General features: G+C 53.8%; 1 protein-coding gene across 4 annotated transcripts in view; it reads right to left on the bottom strand.

Annotated features, from left to right (window-relative positions):
• Window positions 1-3,986: 3,986 nt before the first annotated feature.
• Window positions 3,987-24,352, bottom strand: part of VIPR1 (vasoactive intestinal peptide receptor 1) — a 34,727-nt gene continuing 14,361 nt past the window's right edge. Inside the window, exons 3-13 of one of the 4 annotated variants that reach the window (XM_028843435.2) lie at window positions 22,022-22,129; window positions 15,443-15,549; window positions 13,928-14,031; window positions 13,302-13,434; window positions 10,581-10,734; window positions 9,982-10,042; window positions 9,644-9,710; window positions 9,181-9,272; window positions 6,355-6,584; window positions 6,175-6,216; window positions 3,987-5,468 (exon numbers count right to left, since the gene is read on the bottom strand). In XM_028843435.2, the coding sequence (XP_028699268.1) occupies window positions 6,176-6,216; window positions 6,355-6,584; window positions 9,181-9,272; window positions 9,644-9,710; window positions 9,982-10,042; window positions 10,581-10,734; window positions 13,302-13,434; window positions 13,928-14,031; window positions 15,443-15,549; window positions 22,022-22,129 (1,097 nt within the window). In that variant the 3' untranslated portion in view covers window positions 3,987-5,468; window position 6,175. 4 annotated transcript variants of the gene reach the window in all.

The raw sequence follows: 24,352 nt of genomic DNA, 5'->3' as shown, positions 1-24,352 counted from the left end.
AGATTTTAAACAAAGAGTCAGTGTCACTGATTAGGCCTACTCTTCATGTGTTTCCACACAGGGCACCCCTAATGGTCTCAGCTATGATGATGTGTGTAATGGAAGAGGCAGGGCTCTGGGGTTTAGAGAACCAGGTTCAAGGCCAGGCTCTATCAGTGACTTTCCTGGTGACTCAAGCATGTCCTTTCCCTTCTATGGCCTTTGGTTACCCCATCTGTCCTGTGTAGAGGCTGGGGCATTGCCAGGGTGGCCTTCTGACCTGTCTTCCTCATCCCCATAGCCTGCTGGGGTTACTGTCCCTCTTCCTAGGAGGCTGTGTCTCCAGGGTCACTGGCTCCTGCCTATTAATATCTTGGCCATCCCTGGCCTGATTGGGGTGTTTAATGACTGCCAGCTGTGGCTCCGGCCCCCTCCCCCGGGAGAGATAAGAGCAGTTCCTGTTCCCACATTGGGGGAGGCTGGATCATTGTTCATTAAAATAGGCCCTGGGCGAGCGGTGAGAATGGAGAGGCTGATTCTGACTCTTCACCCCACCCCTGCCAGCAGAGCAGGTGGGGGTCCCTGGGGATATACACTCCCCCCACACCCCCTCCCCAAGGGGGCCGCCCTGTGTCCCCACCTGCCACCTGAGCTCTGTTTCACTTTAGGTCCTGATTCCAGTAGCCTTGGAGCTTCTTCCCAGATGTACTGCAGCCATTACATTCAGCATGTCCCAAAACAGGTCACCATTTCCCCAGCCCTCCTCCTTCTCACCTGGATGCGGAACTGACAGCTTTTCCCAGCTTGCCCCTTGGGCTCTTCTCAGTAGCCAGAGTGGCCTGCCCCAAACCCGCCATCATCCCCTCGGCCTCACTTAGGAAGCCTCCACTGTGTTCCTGCTGGAAAGGACCCCTATGCCTGCCCTCTAGGATTCAGGTATCCCTGGCACCCATCATGTTCCCTTGGGACCCAGAGACCCGTACCTAGTCCTCAGAGACCACCTCGATGTTGCCTCACCTGAGACACTGTCCCCTATCCATGCTGCTGGCAAACTGAACTGGCCACCCTCCTTGGGCAGCCTGTGCCCTGGAGTGGCAGGAATCACCCAGATGGTGGCCTCTGCTGTGGAGGGATGGTGGCTCTCTGCATGGAGATGGTGGGGTGCTCCTTGTCCTTGTCTTTCCAGGAGGTACCCACATGAGTCAACTGGGCTTTGCCCTCAGGGACTGGGCTTAGGGCTCAGTTAGTGGCTAGGGTCCAGCCTGTGGCCAGTCAGGGGCTGGGCTCTACCGGGGCTTACAGCTGGGTCTGCGGCAGGGTTTGTGTGCAGCAGAGGTCAGTGGCCTGGGTCTAAGGGCCAGGCCCTGGGTCACCTTAATTTCAGACTAAAGCTTAAGAATCGGTCCTGTGGCCTCACCACCTCACTGCCTCCTCCCTCTTGTATCTCCCTCTGCGTGGCGCTCAGGAGAGAGGCCCTCCCTCTGGGTCACCTGGCCTCCTAGGAATGGGCCTCCACCCAGGTGTTTGGGCACTGAGCCTAACCTTAGTGAAGTCCTTAAAGCATCCACCAGGGGGCGATAGAGATGAGTTGGCCTGGCCCGACAGGTACCTGGCAAGGGACCTGGGAGCGGGCGGGGCAGGGGGAGAAGCATGGGACCAGGAAAAGTCCTGCTTGTGGCCAACCCCATTACTCCACGGCTGTTCCAGCCTGGGAGACTGTGTTTCGGCTTCTCACCATCCGTAAGTGCTCATCACTAAGCTTTGCCCTTCCCAATAGCCTCTCTGAGCAAGGCCCCACCTATGTCCTCCCTTTTGTTGCCCACATCTTGGCTCTCTGCTTCATTCACTTCCACCTCCTTGGCTGACAACTGGTCCCCTACCCAGGCTGTCTGCCTTACCCCAAAGCCATGACACACGAATACAGGGGATATCAGGGACTGTGGTGGGTGGGGCAGGTACAGTGTGGTGTGGGGGCCCCTCTCAGCTTTCACACAGCCCAGGCAGTCTATAGGGTCCTAACCTGGAAGGCAAGGTGCTGCCCTTTCCTCTGCATTTCTGTCCCCCCTCTCCCTTCTCCTTTCTTCTACTGGCCTGAGCTCATCTCTCAAGGAGTCCTGCCAGGTCTCTGACCTTGTTTTCTGCACAGCCTCCATCCTCTGTGTATGCCTCAGCCCCCAACTGCTTGGGGCTCCTCCCACCAACTGCTGTCCTCCCTCTGAGCCCAGGGAGGCAGAGTGGGTGGCAGAAGGCTCTGGGCAGCCCCTCCTCATTAGCCGCCTGTGCCTTAGCCAGGGGCTAAGCAAAGTCATCTAGAACCCTCCCTATTGTGCAGGTGGATTGAGAGATTCATACTCAGGAGACCTGCCCATGATCTCTGAGAAAGTGTGAAGCAGAATTGGGATTAAATGACAAAGGCTGGGTCTTCTGGACCTTATTGAGAAGTATGGGGTGGACAAGGTCTCTGGAAGCAGTTTAGAGAGAGAGACATGCCCCAGTTGGGTGAGGGGAACATGGACAGGTTGTCCCCTATCTCTCAACTCCTATGCCTTGGAGTGGCGGGAATGCAAGATGCTCAGGGTCAGTAGGCTGGGTGCAGTGGCTCACACCTGTAATTCCAGCACTTTGGGAGGCTGAGGTGGGCAGATCACCTGAGGTCCGGAGTTCGAGACCAGCCTGGCCAACATGACAAAACCTCATCTCTACTAAAAATACAAAAATAAGCCAGGTGTGATGGTGCACGCGTGTAGTCCCAGCTACTCAGGAGGGTGAGGCAGGAGAATTGCTTGAACCTGAGAGGTGGAGGTCGCAATGAGCCAAGATCACACCGCTGCACTCCAGCCTGGGAGACAGAGCGAGACTCCATCTCAAAAAAAAAGAAAAAAAAGAAGATGCTCAGGGAAGAATGAAACAAGTTCTAGATGCCCCAGCTCAGCTCTCCACCACCAGTACCTCATAGGTGGTCACCACTGTTGGTCTGGGCAGGGGTGGGGGCTACTGAGAATGTTCTCTCTAGCAGGCCTGGGGGTACCTGAGGTCAAGGTTAGGGACAATGCCTCTTCTCGGTCTTATGACTGACCATGCACAGGGCAGGGCATGGAGTGTGAATCTAGATGGAGAGACCGTGCCACTCCTGGATATGCTGGGCAACTGATCAAAGGGCATTTCCCTGGAGGTGCCTCTGCCCATGGCTCATAGTCACTTCTATTCTGACCTGAACACCCCTGACTCTGGCCTCTGAGGATGCTGGTTGGAACTGTCATTGATGATGGGTCCTGGGATGGTACTGGGTCAGACAAGGCATTGAAGAAGCTGGGCAGGCAGATCTGAGCCTTCGCCAGCCCATTCTGACCACATTTTACCAGCTTGACATCCATCTCCTGCTCCTCTAGCAAGTTTGCAGGAGGTGGGACCCAAGGAGGTCAGCATGGGCAACGGCTTTGGAGACATCTCTTGCTGACTGATGTTATTTGCCATACTGCCTCTGTGTCTAAACCTTTTTATTAGTAGCATATTGTCTCTGCTCACTCGACTTGTGTTGGTGGCATTTGTTTTGTCCACTACCTACCTCCTCTTGGCTGAGCCCTGGGTAATCGCAACATGGTCATCCTAGGCCCTTGTTTGCAGGAATGACTGCGGCCTGTGAAACACTCACACTCAACAATTTCTGGGACTCTGGGCAGCTCTGCCAGCTGTTTTGTATAATCTGAGATTATAATGGTCTTTTTTGGCTGTATTTAAGGAGTGGGGGAACACAATGGGGACCTGGTCTTACTTCATCACACTCAGAGGAGAGAGGATACCACTCAAAAAGATGGGAGCTGAAGGCCCTTAGAACTGTGAATGCCTCATATGAAAATATAGATTTCTGTCAAAAGCCAAAAGAGTGGAGGCATCTGGTTTCAGTAATGTATTAGATCAGCCATCCTTTGGGTGGGGGAAGATGGTTCCAAGTTGAAGGCTGGTCCCATTTTAGGCCATATGAGAACATCAACCACCAGGGGAACCAAGCCAGACCAAGCCAACATTTATTGTTGCACAAGCCTGTTGCAGTCCTGAGGGGATCTTCTGGGGGAGGTGTGGGTAGGAAGCTGAGTGGCCACCAGGGTGAAGGGCAGACAGAGGAGGCTGTGACCAGCAGGCTGCTGTCCAGATGATACATGGGCTGGAGGCCTCCTCAGCCACACTCCAGGGAGGGTGGGGTGGGAAGAAAGATTTAGGGATAATGGTATTAATAATATAAGTGGTAAACAAATAACCAAGAGGATCCGGCTGGTTACAATACACAAAAGTTAGCAGTAAGAGTCTGTGCTTTCACTTTCCTATCAGCCAGATCTGAGTTCAAATCCTGTATGTGTAGCAGGGTGAGGTATTTGCTCTCTGTCAGACCCCATGGGTGCACATCTCCAAGCCTAGTTACAACAGTTGGCACATAGGTGGGTGGACAAGGAGGGCAGCTCTTGATTCCTGTTGCTTCCGCAGCACAGAGGGATGGGTATGGCTGGTATGACAGATCCCACTTGACAGATGAAGCCACTGAGACTTGCAGAGCAGGTAGGCTTAGTCTGAGACCTCGCATTCGCTGGTGGCTGCCTCCTCATTTCCCAGAGGCTTCAGAGTCCCTCAGTCCTTGGGTTGCATCGTCCTCCCACCAGACTGACCCTGGGGCCACTCCACTTCGGTGGGGAACCACTAAGACAACTGTGGTCCCCAAACGAAAACTCCAGAATAACCCACTTTGAGAAGCTGGTAGCTAAGAGTAAGAGAGAATGGCGGTAGTGAGCTGCATCTTTAGTGAACTGCCTGAGTGGTAATGCTTAACTCAAAGGGACTTGACAGCAATGGTGAAATTTCAGGCACTGCCGTGGTGTTGGTGCTGGTGACCTTCCGGGGCAGAACCTTTCTGCCCTCAGATCACACCGGCGTTGTTTGAGGATCGCCGGTTGCTTTCCTCCGATTGGGCAGAAGAGCTAGCAGGGGGCGGAGTCAGGATGAAAGTATGTAGACTTTTTGCCCTTGATTGGCGTAGGGGGCTTTTGGAGGAGTCTGATGACTGAGTTCCACCTGCAATCTTCCAGGAGAGGCGCTCCCATCTCTCTTACTTGCTAGAAACGCTCCAGGCAGGCTCTAGGGCTGCGTGTTCTGGGAGTGTCCGGACCAGAGACCAGGGGGCCGGGGGGGCAGCCTCCGAGCCCGGGGCCGGGGCTGGCCGCGCCCGGGCAGGCCTCTGTCCCCGGCGTCTGCCGGGGTGAGTGGGAAGGGGCGGGAGGGGCCGCCTTGGGCCCCTGGGATCCTGGTGGTCAGACGAGGGAGACTTCGGCTTGGAAGCTGGAGGAGCGGCGGGCACCGGGGCTGACGCGGGTCAGCATGGAGACCTGCGTGCTGCATGTGGCGCTGTTGCTGCCTCCCGACGGGTGCCGGTATTTGGGGTTCCAGCCCAGGACGCCCTGCAGGTGCCAGCGCCGCCACTTCCGCCTCAGCTCGGCCTGCACCTAGGAGAGGGGAAGGTGGTCAGGTCCGCTGCTGTGGAGCCTCTTCCACTGCTGATTGGGCTGCCCTGGACTTAGGGTTCTGAACTAGCCAGTCTTATCCTCTTCAGGAAATCAAAATGGAGAGACCCCGGTGCTGCCTCCGGCGGTGCACACTTGGGACTGGGTTGAGGCCAGGTTCAAAATGAGGCCTTGGAATGGTAGGAGGTGAGAGGCAGAGAGGATCCGAGAAAACAGTCCAGGGAGAGAGAGGGATATGCTACCTAGGGGTGCCTGTACCCCAATTCTTCCCATGCTGGGTCTCCAGCTCACTTGAGTGGGTTTTTGTGTATAGTAACCGGAGCTCCACAGCAACTCAACCTTCACTGGAAGCCCTTACCCCTCCCCACTCACTGCACACAGCCACTTAACTAGGTGTTTCTCAAACTCTGTTGTGCACAGGAATCCCCCTGGGGTTTAGTAAAAACCTGTTTGTTTGTTTTTTTAAATAATTATTAAAATGCAGATTCTAAGCTAGCAGGTCTGGGGTGGTCCCAGAGATGTGCATTTTTAACAAGGGCCTAGGTGACACCCGTGCTACTAGTTTGAGGACCATACTTGTAGTAGCAAGGTTTAACCTGCCCTTGCTCTGCACATATCCCACCAGTGTTTCTGGACCCTGGTCCTGGGAGTTCCATTGCCTGAGCACCAAGGACTGGGAGGGGCTTACCTCACCATTGAGGAAGCAGTAGAGGATAGCCACCACAAAACCCTGAGAAGGAAGAGTGCAGGAAAGGTGAGGTAGACAGACCGGAAGCCCCCAGCCCTGCCCCTCCCCCGGCTCTAGCCCCTGTGTTCCCCTGGTTAAGGAAAGAGCTAAGCACAAAGTAGGTGCTTATCTAATACTTACTACGGTAAAAAGATTGGAATCCAGTGGCAAGGGCCAAGACTCCAGGTTGAATTCCCTTAAAAGCCAGGGAAGAATGCAGCCTTAAGTCAACAGCCCATACCTGGAAAGACCCCACGACGAGCTCAAAGACCATCTTCACTTCAGGCTTAAAATTGTCAGGAAAGAAGGCGAACATGATGTAGTGCACTCCAAACAGGGGGATCAGCAGGAGTGTGGACCTGGCCAGCCTCCTGGAGACAGGGGAGGGACAGGCCATGGGTCTGTGTGTCCACACATGTGGATTTGATAGGGCATAGCATGGGGGCAGCTGGAGGCACAGAAGATGGGGACAATGACCAGGATGTGTGAGGATGGACTGTAGGTTCCTCTAAATATTATGCCCTTCTCTGTTCCTGTTCCACAGCTGCAGTGCCTCTGCCCTTCTGCCCCCAGCCCTCCTGGCCTGGAGGGAAGCATGAGAGAGAAAGAAACTCCCTCTATTCTCACCCTTCTGGAGGAGAGAGGGTAAGAAGTAAAGGAGAGTCCAGTGAGAATGATGCTAACAGAGACATGTTAGCTGAAATCCACTATTGGGAGTTCTGTTGCCTGGGCCCCCTGGTCTGGGAGAGGCTTACCTCGTCATTGCAGTAGAGGATGCTCTCAGCCATCAAGAGCAGTAAAAAATCTCTTAGGCAACAAGAGATTCTGGTTCTTCCTCTCCTGGTCTCAGTTTTTCCAATTTGTATAATGCAGTAAGTGTATGCTTGACATAGTCAAATTATAGAAACAAGGGCTCACTATGAACTTGGAAGTGTTCTGGGTACTATGAAGCACAGTGCATCCATGAGAGACCATGAGAGAAGACGTACTAGGAAGCAAGTCTTTCTAACTGGGGGGCTGACCACATATGCTCAGGGCCACTTGGGAGGGTGATGGGGACCCAAGTTCATGCCTGATCACCAGGGACAACCCAGAATTAATCAGTATCACCCTCTGTCTGTGTTTTTTTCTGCTGTGTCTGCTTCTCCAGAAGTTGCCAGCTTCTCTGGGATTGCATATACTCCCAGCGTGCTCTGAAGGACCAGATTCTCCTTCACAGCCTTGTATGCTCAGTAGGGTCAGTATTCATTCTAAATGCTCACCCCCTTCCCATGGTCCAGGGCTCTTCCTGGTTCAGGCCTCCCAGCCACCTGACCTCATAGCTCATCCAGGCAGTGTGAGCCCATAGATCCCTGGCTAGGAGAGGTGGGATGTGGATAGGGAGGATCTCTGACTCTGTCTCTCCTGCCTTAGCAGTCAGTCCAAGGAAGCCTAGTCCAAGGCCTGAGGTCCCACAGCAAGCTGGGGGCAGAGGAGCTGGCCTTGCCCATCCCACCCCTTCCTGGACCTGGTTCTCAACCATGCCAAGATCCTGAGCACTGCCCACCCCTCTTCGGCTGCAAAACTATCCCACGCACCCGAGGCTAACAGATGGAGGCTTTCTTTAAATCAAAGGCTTATGGGGAGGTGGAGAGTGGGAGCTGACAGCCTCTCCTTGAGGAGCTTCATCTCCGATTACCCCCACCCCTTCTGCCTGCTGACAACTGTTTCCTTTCTGTCTCACCACACAGACCTGGCCCTGACCATGGCCAGCTCTGTTTGCCTCAGATTCAGGCCCTTTTGTACCATCGTAAGTTGGGGGAAATAAGGTCCCATCGGCAAAGGAGAGGATGAGGGTGCACAGGCTCAATGTGCTGCCCCTTAGCAGACTGCAGACCCCCACTGAGCCTTTCCTTCTCAGACAGGAAGGGAAGCTCCGCCTACACACCTGGCAGGAGAGAATGCGGTCACACCAAGAATGTGAGTCTTAGTCTCATCAGGGAGAATCACAGGATTCCAGAATAGAATCCTAAATCCAGCAGCATGTGACATTCTAGCCAGGAATCTTAGAACCACAGCACAGACTCTCCAAAGAGAAGGCAGGCTGAGAAGAATCCCAGGACTGGAAGGCCTTGTGGGACGTCCTGGGTTTGTCTTGTGTGAATAGCACTGATACTCAATCTCCTACTCCCATCTGTGGGCATGCAGACCCTACCTGCCTTCCTACAGCCTCGCTTTTCACATTTTTCATGTTTCTTTAGCTCTGTCTTCAAGCCTTGTTGCTCCCTCAAAAAACCTGCCTCTTCCTCCAGTCCCCCTAAGCAGGGGGAACAGTATTGACACCTTTCCAAGCCCTGGTCCATGGACACTGTGCCCCCTTCTCCCTGCCCATGGTGACATGCTCCAAAACCCTCGAGGAGAAGGGAGTGTATGTCAGTTTCCTCTCTGTAAAATAAGGATAATTTTACAGGGCACTGTGTGGATGAAATGACATGATGCATGGAAATCCCTTAGCATGTGCCTGGCATGTAAACTGCAGGAGTCATCATTATTACTGAGGAATACTGAGTCCTGAACATGGCTGTCTCATTGGCAGACTGGGGCCTCCCTGAGGGCATGCATCTACTATGTGTTGATTGCACCCCTTTTCCATGTGAGGCACATGCCAGGGACTGGGCACATGGTATGAACAAGACATCGGTGTCCTCTTGAGCTCCCTGGATTGGCAGCAGATGCATACCTGGGAAGGATGCTACGTGAGTGTGGGCAGGAGATGCATGTGTGGGGCTCTGAGTGCAGCCTGGTGAGGGTGAGGCTGGAGCAGGGGACGGTGGTGGGCTGAGTCAGGCCATGGTGGAGGTGGGCAAGAACAATATGGCTCTTTGGTGACTCTGGATGTTTGGGGTGGGAGGACTTCAAGGAGATGTGGGATGATTTGAGGACTGGGGATGGAGGTTCTGGGGGCTGAGGCACTAGGCCCACACTCACGAGTATGGACTGCTGTCACTCTTCCTGATATCTGGGGGCCGCAGTTTCTGAAGCAGGATTCGGATGATGCAAATAAACAGGATGAAGTTCACCTAGTGGGTGAGGACCCAAGTTTGGGCAGTCAGAGTGGGAAGGCTGAGGTGTCCAGGCCCCTCGGCTGCTGGCCTGTCTTCTTTCCCAGGGTCCTGCTGCCCCTCTTTCTATCTTACCTCTCCTCTGGTGCTTCCCCTTTGGGCAGGTCATCCAGGAACTCTACCTCCTTCACATCCCTAAGGACTGTGCTCCCAATCCGCTTACACTCAAGCAAGAACTAGTGGGACAGGGGTGGGGATGATCCTGCATTGGGCATTAGGAAGCTACATTTCAGTTCTGACCTAGATACTAATTTCCTGTGTGACCTTGGGCTAAGTTGCCTGCCTTTGGGCCTATTTTCCCACCTCTAGGTGGTGGGAGGGTACCTTACCAAGATGGAGGTGAGGATGGGGCCCTTTATGATCCACCACAGTGAGGAGTTGATGGTGTCCCAGCACCTGAGCAGAGTGTAGGGAGGAATGAGAGGGTCTGTCCTCAGCCAGAGAGAGAGTCAGCAGCACCTCCCCCAGTTGTCCCCAGCTCTGCTCCTGAGCCCTTTAGCGACCCCGGGCCCAGAATCTGTTGCTCCCCAGGTCCTCCTCCAGCCTCCCCTCTGGCCCGAGAGCTGTGGTTTTTGTCCACTCACCAAGGCCAGATGGCATTATCATCCCACCCAGGGGGCCTGCCCAAGTGACAGCGGCTGGGGGAGTGTGTGGGGCAGCAGCTCACCCATAATCCTCAAAATGGATCCTGGCGATGGTCCACACTATGGTGAATGTGCTGGGTACCCCTGTCAGGCCCAGGGAGAGTGAAAGAGCAGAGAGGGCACAGGAAGCAGGGGTAGAGGGCATGAAGGAGAGATTTCAGAGAAAAGCAAGGAGAGGGAGGGAGAGAGAAAAGGGTGGGTTGTCAGGCTGTTGTCTTTGGTTGCATAGGTTGTTCACCGCGGAGGGATGTTCCACTGAGGGGGTGAAGCTGCATGCCTGAAGGGCTCTGTCTACCTGGATGGACATTCTCTTTCCAATTGTGACAGAGGCCCTCTATAGATTAGCAGTGGCCCTGTGTATTTCGGGGGCTAAAGGGAAATGGAAAGATGTTCATAAAAACTGTCCCAAAGGTCAGCCCTAGGTGCAGCTGCAGCCTGAGGGACTTGTCCTGGGCTCAGACATTTTGAGGACTTTCTCGACCCTTGGCTGATATTCTTGCAGGTAGGACCTGCAGCTAAGCAAGACGTAGGACTGCAAGCCAGCTTAGCACCCTCCCCCTAGGGAGTTCTCCAGGCCTTGCCCCCTCTGTCCCCAGCCTGGAAGCCCTCCCTGGTACCATACCCCAGCCGATGAGTATGTACCCCCAGAAGTACTTCCGCTCGGAGAAGAAGGAGACGGCAAGCAGGGTGTACAGATAGAGGCCCTCCACCAGCAGCCAGAAGAAATTGGCCATGACGCAATATTGGAAAAAGACCATGGCTGCCTTGCAGCCCACCTGCAGGGGGAGGAGAAAAGACAGGTTCACTGGGGCTGTCAAGGGTCCTTGACTGCCCACACCTATGTCTGGGGGCACAAACACAGTTGCAGTGCAGCCAGTTTAATTTCTTTGTTGTTTTGCATTATCCCCTTAAAAATGTACTCTGGTTTTCCCATTTTCCCTAATTTTAGATCCTCTGATACTTTGGGGTAAACTGGTGATTTTAATTATCCATCCATCAATTCATCTATTTATCTTCCCATCTATATATCTACCCGTAAGCTCATTCAATCATCCACCCACCTATCCACATATCCATTTATTTACCTACTCACTCACTAGACATTCACTATCAACTCATCAATTTATCCATCTTTTATCCATGTATCCATCCATCATCTATCATCTTCCCATCTATCAATCCATCCACCTACTCACCTATCTCTCCGTTCATCTACCAACTCACTCAGTCATCTACCCATCCATTCATCTCTGTACCCACCCATCAATCCACTCGTGCATCCACCCACCTATCTACCTACCTGCCCCTCTGCCCATCATCTGTCCAATCTTCCTTACTTTACCCATTTATTCTGCTGCCTACTTAGCCATCCACCAACCTGCCCATCCACACCCCCACCCCACCCACTCATTCATCTAATGCCAATTTGTATTGAAGGTAGCTGGAAGGTATGAGGGAGAATTCTTGCCTGAGTTTGCAAGAGTCTGCTGAGTGTGGTGGGGTGGAGGGCTGTGGACTGTGGAGTGGGGCCCAGATGGAAGTGTGGAGGGAGACTGGGACTGAGAAGAGGGTACGAGATGAGGAAGTAGAAATGAAGAAGAGAAGAGGGGAGAGTTGGCCATTCCTTCTGGGGTTCAGAGGACCTAGTGGAAGAATGGTTTTCTCAGGCAGACAAGGACCATGAAGGAGTCAGGGAGACCCATGAGTAGGGCAATCACGGGCCTCTGGGTGGCCCTGTTGGCATGACTGGAAGGTATTCTGGGCTTTCTGTCCCCTCCCAGAAAGTCCCCCATTTCAGATCAAGCCTAGATGTCTGTGAGCCAGGGCTTAAAGCCACCCTCCACCAGGAAACTGTCTGGCTTCCACTTCCTCCTGTACCCAGAGCATTGGTTCCCACCCTTCCTTCCTGTACCCTTGGTTTGAGAGATCCTCAGAGAGAAGCCTCCCCTCCCCTAATGCCCGCACCACTCCCTTTGGTTGGAAAGTCCTTCCTCAGGTCTCACTTCAGTCCCTCCAGTTACAGGAGTTCTTGCCTTCCCATCTTCCCCCCATTTGCTTTTGGAGAATAACTCAGCTCTTTTTTTTTTTTTTTCTTTTTTTGAGATGGAGTCTTGCTCTGTCGCCCAGGCTGGAGTGCAATGACGTGATCTCGGCTCATTGCAATCTCGGCTAATTTTTTTGTATTTGTAGTAGAGGCAAGGTTTCACCATGTTGGTCAGGCTGGTCTTGAACTCCTGACCTCGTGATCTGCCTGCCTTGGCCTCCAGAAGTGCTGGGATTACAGGCATGAGCCATCACGCCCGGCCATAGCTCAGCTCTTTACCAGGACAGTTATCTGTGCTTCCTTCTAGTCTCAGAAAAGCTTTGCAGTAATGAATCAGGAAGCCAGTCTCCATAATTATCCTTAACATGTGCACAGGAGGCAGCAGGTTCCTCCTCAGGTCCCGTGGCTCGCACTGCTCATGTCTGACTTGGCTTCTGGGACAGAACCTCTGAGAAGCTCTGGGAGTGGCCAAGGTGGGTCCCCTAGATTTTCTCTGCCCCTTGTTGAAATGCCTGAGATTCCAGTATGATCATTTCACTCTTTGGGGAGAAGGTACTGCTGACCCCTGATATAATGCACTGCCTCTGGGGTCATGCATGAAGCAAGGAGATACTGACCACAAGGAATGAGTGGGGGCTGGGCTGGTCTCAAGCTCTCTGTCAAAGCTTGAGGTACTCAGAGAGGGTCCCTCAGAATCCCTCGGAGATGGCCTCCTTAGTGACTGGCAATGAATTCCTTAGATGCTCCTTTTACCTCTCTTCCTTAGGAAGGCCCAGAACCAGCTTGATGTCAGGATCAGAACAAAAGAGGAGGAATGCATATGTTTGGACCCACTCCAGATGGCACGGGGATAGGGGGAGTAGGAAAAGTGGCATGGTGAACACAGCCCTTGCTATGCAGGTGACAGAGGGCAGAGTTGGAAGGAATGGAAGTCCTTGCACAGATGGGGACACTGAGGCTGTAAGTTCCCCAAGGCCACATAGGAAGTTAGCAACAGGTGGTACAGGGGCTCTGGGCTGTGGCCATGACGTGTCCCATTTCCCATCTGCTTTTCTCACTGGCGGGGGCGGGTCCGTGGGCTCCCAGATGGGTGAGCAACATCTTCTGTTGCCAGAGGGGAGTGTGATTTGAGGAGTTGCCAGGTGGGGTTGGGTGGGGGTTGGGCCATCCTTGGATTGAGGGGTGGAATGGGAGGGAAGAGGAAGGAGGGAGAGGGAGAAAGAGGGGGAGAAGAGGAGATTACGGTGGCTAAAGATAAGGGCGAAACTGAGGGAGGTGGGCCAGGGCCAGGGTCCTCACCGAGCCCTCGGAGCACCGGTCCGACTCCCCGCTGTCGAAGAGGGCCAAGTCTTTGATGAAGACAGCAGCAGCCCTCAGGATGAAGGATATGAAGAGGTGCATGTGGATGTAGTTCCGCGTGCAGTGGAGCTTCCTGCATGGGGTGGGCAGATCTGGGAGGCCAAAGGGGCCTTGGATCCCCACCCCAGCCAATGCTGTCCCATGCTCTGAGCAAGGGTGGGGCAGGGGAGCATGTGTTCTCCAGAGGGCAGGCCCTGCCTCGAAGGGGGTCCCATCCAGAACTACGAGCCCCACCCCCGGTACCCCATCCTCCTGTGCAGCTGGGCTCCCAAGTGCCTCAGCCTCGTGTGTGACCCCAGAAACCTCATTCCTGTGTGCAGACCCCACCCTCTGGTGCCCTGTCCCCAAGTGCAGGGCTATCCTAGGGGAGACTAGGTTGCAACACATGGAACAGCTCGGTCATCTGCCTTTCCCAAGGGAAGCTGGCCTGGCAGGAGCTGGGGACTGTGTGCTGCTGGGGGGCAACGGTGGAGGGGTCGGGGCATGCCTGCACCACGCTGGGCTCCACTGTGGGAGGGACACTTGCCAGGTTTCCTTTGAGGCCTGTCACTTGGGCTGGGCCTCACCTGAACAGGCTCAGGATAGCCGTGGCGACCAGAAGGGTGGCAAGGGACAGGCCGTAACCGATGGTGTAGCCGGTCTTCACAGAACCGTAGAACATGGTCTGCTGCTGTTGGAGGGACAGGGAGAGGCTCTTGGGTGGTGGGGTGGGAGGCTCATCTAGGGGGTATTGGCAGGGGTGGGGTGCCCTACACACTCTGCCTGCCCACCCCTGCCTCAGCAAATGAGCAGGCTGAGGTCTGAGGCTCCCAAGAGCAGCTGAGCGGAGCTCTTCAATCCCCTGACCCCTGACGCCCTGGTTTCCACAGACAGGGCAGGACTGTGTCTTAGGGTGGGGTGGGGGTTGAATGTACTCCCTCTCTTTGCATCTTTATGAGGGACAAGTTGGTGAGGGAGAGAATGAAGACCTTGCACGTCCCTTTTGTTAATTTCATGTCTCCAGCCATGTGCCCGGGTTCCCTTCTGTGCCATCTCTGAGCTGGGCACCCTAGGGGCCAGGTCTGCTTGCCCTTCAGACACCCCTTGAGGCCCTGTCTTTGTGCAGGGAGGAGAGGCATGCAGAGGTTGCAGGATGTCAAAGAAGACACTGGCACTAATGTCCCATTTTGGGCTCTTGGGAATTGGGGTTGGTGGGATGAGGGCAGTCTGGCCTTTCTTGGGGAGGAGGGCAAAGCTAGACCCCAAGGGTGTCTTGCTTGGTCCCCTCTCCTGATGCCCTCCCCATGGACGCAGGTGCAGTGCAGCACAACAGCCACTAGGCAAGCCCCTCCTTCCTCTCCGCCTCCCACGCCTGCCTGAGAAGAGTCCAGTGGTTAAGAGGGAATGAGGGCCTATGGCTCCAGTGGGCTTCAAAGGCCTCTGAAGAAATTGCTGCCCTTGGGGGTGGGTGGAGTGAAAGCCCGTCTGAGAAGGGTGCCTGAGGGTGGGGCAGATGTCATCGCAGACAGACACACATACATGCATTTACACCCTAAAGCAGTGAGGGGCTCCTAGCTGAGTACTCCTCCCCATCAATGTCCTTACCAGGTTCCCCAGTCTTTACAGAGGCCACCTACGTTTTAACTGCTCTGGGGCAGATATCTGTCCTGGGACTGAGGACAACAGGCTCTGTCCCTGTTCCTGACTGGCTATTTGGTAGCCAAAGCTGGTTCCTTCCAGGACCTGCAGCACCTCAGTTTCCCCTCTGGATGGGATGGGGTGCTGGTGTCTGCATGCCCTGCCAACTCCCGGGCTGAAGTGAGACTCCCATGAGGCAGTGCGGTGGCCCAGCCTGGGGATGCTGCTTCAGCTTTCGCTGCTCTGGGGGCCCCTCCTGTGGGAAAGCCTCCTCCCATACCCTGTCAGGGGGAGCCAAGCGTTGGGACCCCAGAAAGGCAGGCCTGGAGGAGGCTAGAGGAGGGCAGACTCCAGGAGTCCTGCTCCCACACAGACAGCAACTGCACCCCTTGGTGGGAGAGATCAAAGTCGCCTAGGTGGGCCCCGGCGCTCTGCAGGTGGGGTGTCGGTGCCGTGAGGCCCACCTCGTCCAAACTCGCTGCCTTGTCATCCAAACCACAGGCAATGGGGTACGGGCCGGGCTCCAGGTGTGTCCAACCTTCGTCGGTGCAGCTGCGGCTCACATTGCGGCCTGGGTGGAGGGCGGGGCAAGGACAAAGGCTGAGGCTGGGAGCACAGGGACCTGGCTGTCTCTGCTTGGAACAGGGCAGAGAATTCAGCCCTACTCCCACCAACCCTGGTGCTGTCAGGCTCCAGCTGCCCTGACCCAGTTACCCAGGGCACCGTGGGGGCACCCGGGGCAGGGAAAAGCCTCTTCAGGGCTCCTGCACTGATGACAAAATCAGAGCAGACATTCTTGGGCTCAGTCCTTTTGTTATGGTCTGAACCTGACCCCAAGTACAACATACACTCTGATCCTTATCACAGACCCTGCCTGGATCCTTGTCACAGAATGATTCCTGACCCTTGCTGTGAGCAGAGTGCTGACCCTTGTCACAAGGCCACGGCTGGGGGAGGGGGGCCCAGGCCTGCCCAAGCCTCCCCAGTCAGCCTGCCTGGGCCTGTGGGGCTGGGTTTCCTCTCACACCTGGAAGGGCTCAGATGTGCTGCTGAACGGGGAGCAAGGGTGTGGGGATGAGGAGGGGTTGGGTTTGGGAACACCTGATAAGCATGCAGATCTGAAATCCTCATGAATGGAGAAGCCAGGAGTTCCTGGCAGGGGAACCTATGCAGGCAAAGGCACGTGAGGGGGAATCAGGCAGCACAGCATGGCAGGGGCTTGGGGCTGAAACAAGCAGAGGCTGAGGCTTCAGGGAAGCTGCACTGTCCACTGTCCTCAGAGGCTCGAAGCTGCAGCAAAGGGACAGGACCGCTTCAGGGCTATGTGAGGTGAGGGGTACCACTGAGGGTCCCCACTCTCCAGCACTGGGGAGGTGTCCTCTCCCCAGAGAGGGAGAGGATGGGATGAATAGAAATTAGATGAGCCGGAGAAGAATCTCGCTTCCCCATCTTGGTACCCGTTCATCACCGCCATCGCCGCCGCCATTGTCACCATCAGCAGCATCACGGTTGTCAGCCTCATCACAATAACAGGTTTTGAATACTTTTCAAATATCAGCGCTGGTCAGAGCACTTTAGGCACATCCTGTTTAATTTCCTCAATCATCCAATGAGGAACGTAACTCAATTTCACAGTTGAGAAGTGGAGGCCCCAAGAGGTTGGTTAAAGGCCACACAGAGAGGACAGGATAGAGCTGATCTGCTCTCCAGAGTCTTCCCAGGTAAGCTTGGTTCTCACCTTCACGGAGGTGACCTGAGAACTTATTTTGGTGACCAGATAAAGAGCTGCAGGAGGGTCAAGCTGTCCTGTGAGCTCAGGAAGGGTCACTGGGCACATGTGTTTATTTCCAAACTTTGCTGTATGCGTGGAATATACCAGATGATTCCATATTCGCCGTTTCTGTGAATCTTCCTGGCAACCCTTGGAAAGCGGTCTTGTCACCCTACTTCATGGATGAAGAACTGAGGGACATCGGGGGGTGGGGATGGGGCAGCCAGGAAAGAGCAGCTGTGGGCTGGGTCTATTTCCATTGCGTGGCCCAGGGAGGGCAGGAAGGATTTGGCTGAGGAGGAGGCATTGGACTGGGCGAGTTTCCTGCCTTGGCATCCCCTTTTCTGCCCTGGGCTCCCAGCCTCACTGCTGCAAGAGACTCCTAGGAAAGGAGAAAAACCTTCAGCTGTCCCCCTGCACCCCTGTCAGCTTCCCATCATTTCAGTCAGAGGTGGGCCTGGCCCAGAGCCTTCAGCCGCTCAGCCCCTCATCAAAGGGCAAGCCCTTCCTCAGCTCCAGTTCCAGGGAGCTAACTGCAGGCCTTGAGGGCCTGGCTCCCACCCACAATCTGATTCTTTTTTTTTTTTTTTTTGAGACGGAGTCGCGCTCTGTTGCCCAGGCTGGAGTGCAGTGGCGCGATCTCAGCTCACTGCAAGCTCCACCTCCTGGGTTTACGCCATTCTCCTGCCTCAGCCTCCCGAGTAGCTGGGACTACAGGCGCCCGACACCTCGCCTGGCTAGTTTTTTTGTGTGTTTTTTAGTAGAGATGGGGTTTCACCGTGTTAGCCAGGATGGTCTCGATCTTCTGACCTTGTGATCCGCCCGTCTCGGCCTCCCAAAGTGCTGGGATTACAGGCTTGAGCCACCGCGCCCGGCCCACAATCTGATTCTTTTGAGGACTTCCCCCTAGGAGACTTGGGCAGGTAGAAAAGAGGGTTAAGGGCTGCTTGTGGTGGCGCATGCCTGTAGTCCCAACTACTCAGGAGGCTGAGGCAGGAGAATCGCTTGAACCCAGGAGATGGAGGTTGCAGTGAGCCGAGATCACACCACTACACTCCAGCCTGGGTGGCAGACAGAGTGAGACTCCGACTCAGGAAAAAAAATGAGGACTAAGGCCAAAATCACCCAGCCTTGAAGCTGGGACACTGGAGCTTTGGGCTGCCTACTCACCAGAGGGACCAGGGCTTGAGGAGGCCAGGCTCAATGACATAGCAAGCATCTGGTATCAAAAATTATGCCAGCAAACCTGGGTGACTCTGGCATGTACACAGCAGCTTCCCATGCCGCTGTATTTGTGTGTGTGTGTGTATGTGTGTGTATAGTGGCAGAGGTGTTAGGGTAAACATTAATGTGTTAAGGCTAGGAATTGGTAGTTTTTATTATCCCACCAAAACATGGGGATCCCAGGGTTAAGAGAGGTTAAGTGATTTGCCCATGGTCACACAGCAAGGGAGCAGCAGGTCTGAGATGCAGACCAAGGTCCGCCTGACTCCAGATCTTTCTGGGCTCCAGCAGTGGACAAAAGGACACTCTGTTTTCTGGAGCCCTGGCTGCCATAGATGGTGAGGGAGAGGAAGGGAGGGGACAATGGGTCATCTTTGGGGCTAGGTGGCCTCTTTGAAGAGCCCTGGGACTGTGGTCAAGGCCTCATAGCAAGCCGCTCTCGAGGAGATCGAAATGGCAGTCACCATGGGATCCCAAGAAGCAGCCAAGAGTCTCCCTCCAGTCTGGGCCTGGAAACCAGCAGGCCCTATATCTGTAGAGGGGGACATGAAGGGCAGGAGGGAGGTAGCAAGGGACTTTAACCCTGTGCTGGGAGGGACACCCCACTGGAGGGGTCAGGGCATGCGACAGTGGGGGCGTCAGGGCATGCCTGGGCCAGGCTGGGCTCCACCATGGGAGGGACACTTGCCAGGTCTGCTTTGAGGCCTGTCACTTGGGCTGGGCCTCACCTAAGCAAGCTCAGGATAGCTGTGACGACCCGAGGGGTGGCGAGGTCCACCTTTCTCCCAGTCTCCTCCCACTCACTATGTCTCAAAAAGCAGTCATGGCCCCCGCTTGTGCCTAGGATCCTCCACTCAGTTTCTGGAGCCAGGAATTGAGGAATGATCCTCTCCCCCCTCTCCCCCATCAGTCACCAGCCCTTTCCCAGCTGCTTCTTCCCCAGCACCACCACCACCTCATCTCCCCCGGATTAAGTAGGAGCCCCCTGCTTTCCTGTCAGCTCCACAGCCTGAGACAGCTGGAAGGATCATGCTAACACCCAGACCTGACTGTGGAACTCTCCTGATTCCCTGCCATGGAACTCTCCTGATTCCCTGCCATAGTGCCCCATCCCCGTCAGCAAGGATGAGCTTCCTAGGCTGGCAGCAATGTTTTCTTATTTATAGCATCATGATGCAGGTGGTGAGGGAAGGGAGGTATCCCATAGACCCCACAGACATGGTTAACATAGACTGTACATCGAATTTTCTCAGCCAGAATGGCTCTCCCATATTTATTTTTTAAAATATCTCTTCAAATATTTGAAGGTAGAGGCCAGGCATGGTGGTTCATGCTTATAATCCTAGCACTTTGGGAGGCTGAGGCGGGAGGATCATGAGGTCAGGAGATCGAGACCTTTGTGGTTAACACGGTGAAACCCCGTCTCTACTAAAAATAGAAAAAATTAGCCAGGCGTGGTGGCAGGTGCCTGTAGTCCCGGCTGCTGGGACGGCTGAGGCAGGAGAATGGCATGAACTCGCGAGGCGGAGGTTGCAGCCAAGATTGTGCCACTGCACTGCAGCCTGGGTGACAGAGCAAGGCCCTATCTCAAAACATCAATATAATAAAATAAAAATAAAGAAGTGAGCCACCGTGAACATTTTGGTGCCTTAATGAGCTATTCCTTGCCTGGCCAAACTCCCTCCTTCAGGTATTTTATCCAGCCTATGTAGATGACTTTTTTCTAACTCTCCACAATTTTTATCTTCTATAAGCTTTCTTTAGCTTTCCCTGTAGAACCAGGTCCCTTCCTGTGGGTATACTTCTTCCCAGGTCTGTATCTAAAAGGGTGTGAGTTGGTGTTGCCATCATCCCTACCCCACACTTGCAAACTTCCCTCTTTGGAATTTCAGGTCGGTTGCCCATACCTTAATCTACTTGCTCAGGAGAACACCGTCTTTTTTCTGTTTTCAGTCCCTAATCGCAGTTTCCTATTTCTCTCCACCATTTTCAGAGACCAGGCCCACAGAGTATGGCTGTGTAAGTTGTTCACTGTACAGGGCACCTGGCTGGTAGGCATATTCTGCTTGCCACTAGGTGGGCTCTAGTGAGAGGTCATCTCTGCCTGAGGAAGGACTGACTTTTTCTTGTCAGTTCAAAGGCACCGTATGGGCCCCATTGATGCCGGCAGCCTCAGGGTTAGCTAGATGGTGGGCTGGAGTCCAGGTTCTCAAGGGCAGGAGCTGCCTTGACACATTCCAGCAGGGACAGAAGGAAGAGCCACGGGGAGAAATGCAGTTAGCAGAGTCTCAGGGAGAAAGGCAATTAGCAGGTGCTTCCAGGGATCAGAGAGAAGGCTGGTTTCCAGGCTCAGTGATGGCGTGCACTGTGAAACCTGCCAGAGGAGCTCATTGTTATCTGCCCAGGCACTGGGTGTCCCAGGAGGAGGTGGCCAGGCCAGGTGGGCATTGGCCTGGAATATGGCATGGCTGTGACCTTCCCAGACTCCTCAGGAGGGCTTTAAGGTCTGTCTTTCACCACTGAGATCACAACAGCAGTCACTTGGGGGCAAACCGGCTTACCCCAAAGAGACCCTGGGGTCTACCACCCATCCCCACTTTACAAACAGGGAAACTGGGGTCCAGGGAGGAAAAGGCCACCTGGAGTGAGAGACACATGAGTTCTGTTCGCTCTCTGAATAATTGTCTAGGTTCTGCTCCTCATGAGTCCTCCCCACCCCAGGCCTGCCCCTCCCTCCATGCTCCCCACCCAGTCCTGCTCTTTCTTCCCCAAGGCTCATTAAACCTAAGCCTAGGGTGGGGCCTGCTTGATTCCTCCCTGCCTCAGTCACGCCCATTCCCTCCATAAACTCTCCCACTTCTCTCCCGCACTGAGCTCACTACCTGAATTCAATCCATCATCATTTCCTGCCTGCCTTGTGATTGGGTTTTCCTGTTTATACTCTTAGAATCCTTCCTTCTCACAGAAACCAGTTAGAAGTTAAAAACCTAAATTGGACTTTGTCAGTTCCCCGCTTAAAACCCCCCACTTCTCACTGGACTTAGGAAAAAACTCAAGTCTTCGCCTCTGTCCTCAAGGCCCTGTGTGGTCTGGCCTCGGCCCGCCTGTCCCTCCCCTCCCTCCTTCCCCGGCACTCTCCCTGCTCCAGCCACACTGGCCTTCATGGAGCTTCCTTGGATGCTTATTCCACGGGCTGTTGATTCTCTCTCTCAATTGTTCCCAATCTGGGATCTTTGCCTCGTGGCTCTTTCTCACCTCCAGGTCTTCAGATGGCAGCTGAAGTGTCACCTCCTCAGAGAGGGACTGTTTGTGAACCTCTGCCTTAAGTTGGTCCCCACTCTCCTTATTCTCTCGTCCAGCACTTTTTATTATTGATGATACATCTGTTTATTTCCTTACGAAATGTCTCTCCAATGAGAACACTAGCTCTGGAAGAGCAGCCCTGGGGGCTGCTTTATCCTCTCCCCACTGTGTTTGTCCAGCTCAGCGCCTGGCACACGGGTGGGTGCTTCATTCACTGCACAGAAGAATGACTGAATCTATATTGTAAACCTCTTTAATGACTCACTAGCAAGAAAGCCACATCCTAAAGGGGCTCCCCCTTTTCTTTTCTGCCTCATTCTGTGGACATTCTGTGGACATTCATTTAAGTGGAACATGACAAGGTGTATAAGCAAAGTCGTGTAGTGGCTTCATGGAGCCCAAGAGGTCATAGACTCCAGGCATCGAAAGACTGAATCATGACGAGCCCAAGACAACAGGACTATCTATGGGAACCATAATTTAATCAAGTACCTGTCAGTCAATCAGTCATCAATTGTTGAGCAAATATTTAATGAGCCTTTCCCATATGCTTATCTTTATGTGAAGAGCTAATCAAATCCCGTGAGTTCTTTAAAGACCTGGCACCATTGCCTCCTCTGCCAGGGAGTCCCTCGGATTGTTCCAGCCTCTTTGACCACTTTCCTTTGACTTTCCACTTCCTTGAGAGGTGAGTCCCACGGCAGCCAGCACCACTCACATCACCTTTTCAACCCAGGGGTCTTACCTTGAATGGGGGAGAAGAGCTTGAAGATGAGGGGACAGGCCAAGACAACAACCTGGCCCCGAGGGGTGGCTGGCCAGCAGGTGAGGTTGTCCCACATCTTGCTGCAGCCTATGGGGGTAAGGCAGAGGACACGTGGGTCAGCACAGTGCGGGTGCCTCCAGCCCTGGGGCCTGAGGTCATAGGCATCCACTCTCTTCCTCCCTCTGCTGGGCTCCCACCTCAAGGAGCCTCCAGTCTGAGAGGGAAGGCACAGGCTTGCCCAGGCTGCATGGAGCCTGTCCTGACAGGGAGGCAGGGAGGAGGCCTGACTACAGTTCTTTGGTCCTTAGTGAGGGATAGAGCGCCCCCTGGGGATGTTTCCAATGCCAGTGGTGGTTTTGATTGTTACAGCAATAGGGGGGCCTCACTGGCATTTGATGGGCAGCCACCAGGGATGCCAGATAGGCAACTCCTGCACAATGATGAATTGTCTCACATTCTGCATGGCTTCCAGATGAGCCACTGGCCATATGTATAGGTGAAAACCTTTCGTAATGAACAGAGCCTAGACTCTTATACCATTTTACATATAAACACAAGCCATTTACTTTATTATTTATTTACTTATTTTTTGAGACGGAGTCTCACTCTGTCACCCAGGATAGAGTGCAGTGGTGCAACCTTGGCAACCTCTGCCTCCTGGGTTCAAGCAATTCTCCTGCCTCAGCCTCCCGAGTAGCTGGGACTATAGGCCTGTGCCACCACGCCCGGCTAATTTTTGTGTTTTTAGTAGAGACGAGGTTTCACCATGTGTGGCCAGGCTGATCTCCAACTCCTGACCTCAAGTGATCCTCCCACCTTGGCCTCCCAAAGTACTGGGATTACAGGTGTGAGCCACTGTGCCCAGCCAACACAAGCTATTTATTGCACAAGTTTAACATACATGGAGTTTTCCAGGAATGCAGCCACTGAGAAAAGGGAGGGAAGATTGTATTTTGTTTTGTTCTGAACTTCACTAAGAGTTGTTCAATGTTTTGGAAAATCATGACACCCATAGCAGTACTGCCTGTGATACTTGAGTCACTGATGCAACTGCCCGTGTCCATCAGTCTGCATTTGTAGGCCTCGCATTCTCAGGATTTATATTTGTAGGTACAACCTTCAGACTACATCTAGTGTGATTATGCTTGAATATGTACATGATACTTTATTATAAATTACTTTCCTTTTAATATTTATCTTACAGTATAGCTAGAACTTTATTTTTAATAAAGTGGATGGGCGTGTGTCCTGAATTTCATATTATGATAATAAAGGAGGCATTAGAAAATGTTTTGAGACTCTGTCTCAAAAAAAAAAGAACTACATGCACCCCAGTATACTCATCACCCCATCATAGTCTCGCTCTGTTGCCCAGGCTGGAGTGCAGTGGCGCCATCTTGGCTCACTGCAACCTTCACCTCCTGGGTTAAAGTGATCCTCCTGCCTCAGCCTTCTGAGTAGCTGGGATTACAGGCGCCCTCCGCGACACCCGGCTAATTTTTATATTTTTAGTAGAGACGGGGTTCCGTCATGTTGGCCAGGCTGGTCTTGTACTCCTGACCCCAGGTGATTCACACTTGCCTCGCAGCCTCCCAAAGTGCTGGGATTATAGGCGTGAGCCACTGTGCCCAGCCCACACCTAGTTCTTGAACAACACAGATTCCCCCAGTGTGGTCGGATTGTGAATTGTGATGGAGGGGAATAGTTAGGGAACAAATTCAGCAAAAACCCTCCATTGTGGCTGCATTCTCTGCCACAGCTATCAGCCTTGCAGAGCCTGGCCAGTGAAAGATGCACAGTGGGGTCTCCAGGGGTCTGCTTTAATAGGCACATGCAAATGCCATCATTTAGTCTGTTCAGGAGCTGCATGCCCCTGACGGACTAGGACTGCTCTGGACCCGTCCCATGCAGGAGGCTTAATTGTCTCTTTGCAATCCTGCCAGTCCCATAGATTTGCTCAGAAAACCCAACCCCCTGAGCCAAAGTCAACGCCAGCTTGGCCAAGCCCAGCCCAGCCCAGCTCAGATCCGAAGGTTCACAAGTTCTTAAGAAGGGGGTCTGGGAAGAGGAGGTGGAGGGACATCCTTACTTGGGGAAGAGGCTCAGGACTCTGTGTGTTGGAGTGGGCTGGCAGCAGCAAGGGGCACCTTCTGGGGCTGCAGCAGTCAGGCCACACCTATAGCTAAAGCCTGAGGAGGACACCTGGATCCCCAGGGCTTGACCAGAGATTGCAGCCTCCCTTAGTCATGGACCCTGACCACTTTTCCCTGTCTTGAGGGCTCTTGTGGCCTCACGCTGGCTGCCAGTCCC

This window comes from Macaca mulatta, chromosome 2 (genome assembly GCF_049350105.2).
Source record: "Macaca mulatta isolate MMU2019108-1 chromosome 2, T2T-MMU8v2.0, whole genome shotgun sequence".
NCBI lineage: Eukaryota > Metazoa > Chordata > Mammalia > Primates > Cercopithecidae > Macaca > Macaca mulatta.
This window is presented reverse-complemented; position numbering and strand designations above follow the sequence as displayed.